At 34.0% G+C, this 2,575-nt stretch overlaps 1 protein-coding gene across 1 annotated transcript in view; it reads right to left on the bottom strand.

Annotated features, from left to right (window-relative positions):
- The window catches only part of Fabp2 (fatty acid binding protein 2), a 10,794-nt gene extending 8,992 nt beyond the window's left edge, over positions 1-1,802 (bottom strand). The window contains exons 1-2 of the mRNA XM_023704430.1: positions 1,678-1,802; positions 657-831 (exon numbers count right to left, since the gene is read on the bottom strand). Coding sequence (XP_023560198.1) covers positions 657-831; positions 1,678-1,744 — 242 coding nt within the window. The 5' untranslated portion in view covers positions 1,745-1,802. The remainder of the gene's footprint in view (positions 1-656; positions 832-1,677) is intronic.
- Positions 1,803-2,575: the final 773 nt, after the last annotated feature.

Genomic DNA, 2,575 nt, shown 5'->3' with positions numbered 1-2,575 from the left:
TTTTTTTTTTTTTTTGCGGTACCAGGGATTGAACTCAGGACCTTGCACTTGCCAGGCAAACACTTATTCTGCTGAGTTATCTCCCTGGCCCAATAAAACATTATATTGTTAAACTGTCATTACAAACATTAGTAGAAAAACTCTGAGGTTAAGAAAAGTTTTAGAAATTGGTTGAAAATAATGAGTTCCTAAAAGGTTTTTTGAAAGCCTTAAATACAAAAGGGTATATTATCGACGAACTACAATGTAGTCCTAGATATTTCCATTTGGTTACACATTTATTAAATTATTTTATTATTTTAATACTTTTCTTCAATCACTATAGTTTAAGTCATGTAACTCTAAAAGCCTTTGTCCCTGCCAGAAGTGTAAAGTTGAAAATACTAAGCTTTGAATTTCTTGACAAATAGCTCTATATGTAATAATTTGAAGAAAATTTTTCTACTCTGACATTTTTGATCCAGATTCTTCACAAGTATGTGTGAAGAATAAAATATTTGATTTAGATACGCTTACAATATAAATATGGGTAGACTTCGACACCTTCAGTAAATGAAGAACACCTACATTAATTAAACTACCCAATGAGTTAAAGCAGAGATTGTTTTAATATTGGATAGAAAATCAAAAGTGCATTGTTTATCAAAAAAAAACATACACTGAGTTCAGTTCCATCTGCTAAGCTGTACTTAAAGTTGACGCCAAGATCAAAAACAATTTCAATAGTTCGAAAAGCACTTGATTCTTTCACTGTGAATTTATTTCCTTCTTGTGTGATTGTCAGTTTCAAATTGTCATGAGCTGCAAGCTTCCTTTTCACTATGTTGACACCTGCAGGAGGAAAGACATGGGAGAAAATAAAAGCACTCTAGCAATTGTTGGTTTTTCTAAGTTCTATTTACTTGATTATTTTTATTTTTTAAGAGTGGGAAAAATTTAGGAATAAATTTTAGGAATAAAAATTTAGGAATTTGCACATTGGTACAAATTTGCTAGTATGTGAATGTATAAATTCCTTGAATTTAAACTTGGAATCCTTAAACTATAAGATTAAATTGATGCAGAGTTTTATTTAGGAAGAATGATACTGACTTGTTTGCCCTTGTACAGTATGTAGACTGTCAGAACATTGTTATAAATTCATTAAATAGTTAAAACTTCCCCAAGAAAATACATAGCTTCTTGAATTGATTCCTAAAATTTTATATGTCATGGGATAATAGAATTTAACCAATATAAAGCAATGAATCTATATAGAATACCTTTACATTATTTTATGATTTTTGCTTTTCCATCTCCTAAAATTCTACATTTTAGAATCTGAAAATTATCATTACCATGTTCTTACTCTGAACAAATGAAATAAAAAGTTTTCAATAACGCAGGTGTAATCCACAGCTGAAGAAGGAAGGAAATGTGTGTGTGTGTGTGTGTGTGTGTGTGTGTGTGTGTGTTTCAGAGGATGATACTCAAAGAATCTTTCCTTCCATGAGTCAGACAGTGTCTTCTTGCTAATGCAAAAAGGGATCCCCATCCTGCTTCCAGAGCCTCACTACAGGAGAAGCCAGGAAATTCCCCAAGCCAAAAAAATGCCTCTGGGAAATTATATTCCCTAAGCCAGAAAAAGTTTGTGTGAAAGCAAAGAACGAGCTCCCAAGGAAAGCAGCAGCTCCTTACCCATTTTTTCCATGAACTTGTCATAGTTCTCACTTCGGTCTACTTTCCAACTACCATTAAATGTCATGATTGCAGTTGAGACAGGCTTAAGGGAAGTAGCATTGCAGTCCTGTCATTGGGAGAGAATTTATTCTATTTCTTATCTTAGAACCAACTTCATATTGTGATGTGGAAGTTCAAAGTTCCAGAGGTCACCTGACCACTCTGCACTCAATCACTTTAGTTTCTCTTTGCATAATTTTTATATCTTCTGAAATTCAACTGAACTAAAACTGGAGAAGTATATCTATTGCATCTTAAACTACAATTTGTGGACTTATTTATTTCAAGAATTAGAACTATCTGGAGATAGTTTTTCTGCCTGCAAGCTCAAAGTAAACACTCTATTGGAGCTAAATTTGCAGCATATATCAAATAACATGGGGAGTGAGTGTACTTACCTATCTCTTTTTTATGGTTATCAATTGCCTTGTAAAGTCAGGCTTTATAATAAATGCAGTTGAAAAGCTGAATTTAATGTAATTATTGAGACTGAAATTTTCTTTTCATTTGTTTCTAGATTATTAAAGTTAACCTAAGAGTCAGCATATATTTTTAATGTGTAAAATTCACTGCTTTTATATTTATTCACAATTTATACAGCTATCACCACTATCATATTCCTGAATATGACATATTCCTGGTTCATCATTCAAAAAGAACTTCCAGGAGGGCTGGCCAGATAGCAAATTAAAGCTCCTGCTTAGGCAGATGCAGGGACCTGGGTTTGATCCCTGGTGTGCCATGCTGGCCCCACCGCTGGGGCATGCTGAGGCAGTGATGAGACTGGGCATGGTGGTATGCGCCTGTAATCCCAGAGCTTGGGAGGCTGAAAACAGGAGGATCACTATGAGTCCGA

Source organism: Octodon degus, unplaced genomic scaffold, assembly GCF_000260255.1.
Source record: "Octodon degus isolate 3935 unplaced genomic scaffold, OctDeg1.0 scaffold00196, whole genome shotgun sequence".
NCBI lineage: Eukaryota > Metazoa > Chordata > Mammalia > Rodentia > Octodontidae > Octodon > Octodon degus.
The sequence above is the reverse complement of the archived record's forward strand: the minus strand, read 5'-3'. Positions and strand labels throughout refer to the sequence as shown.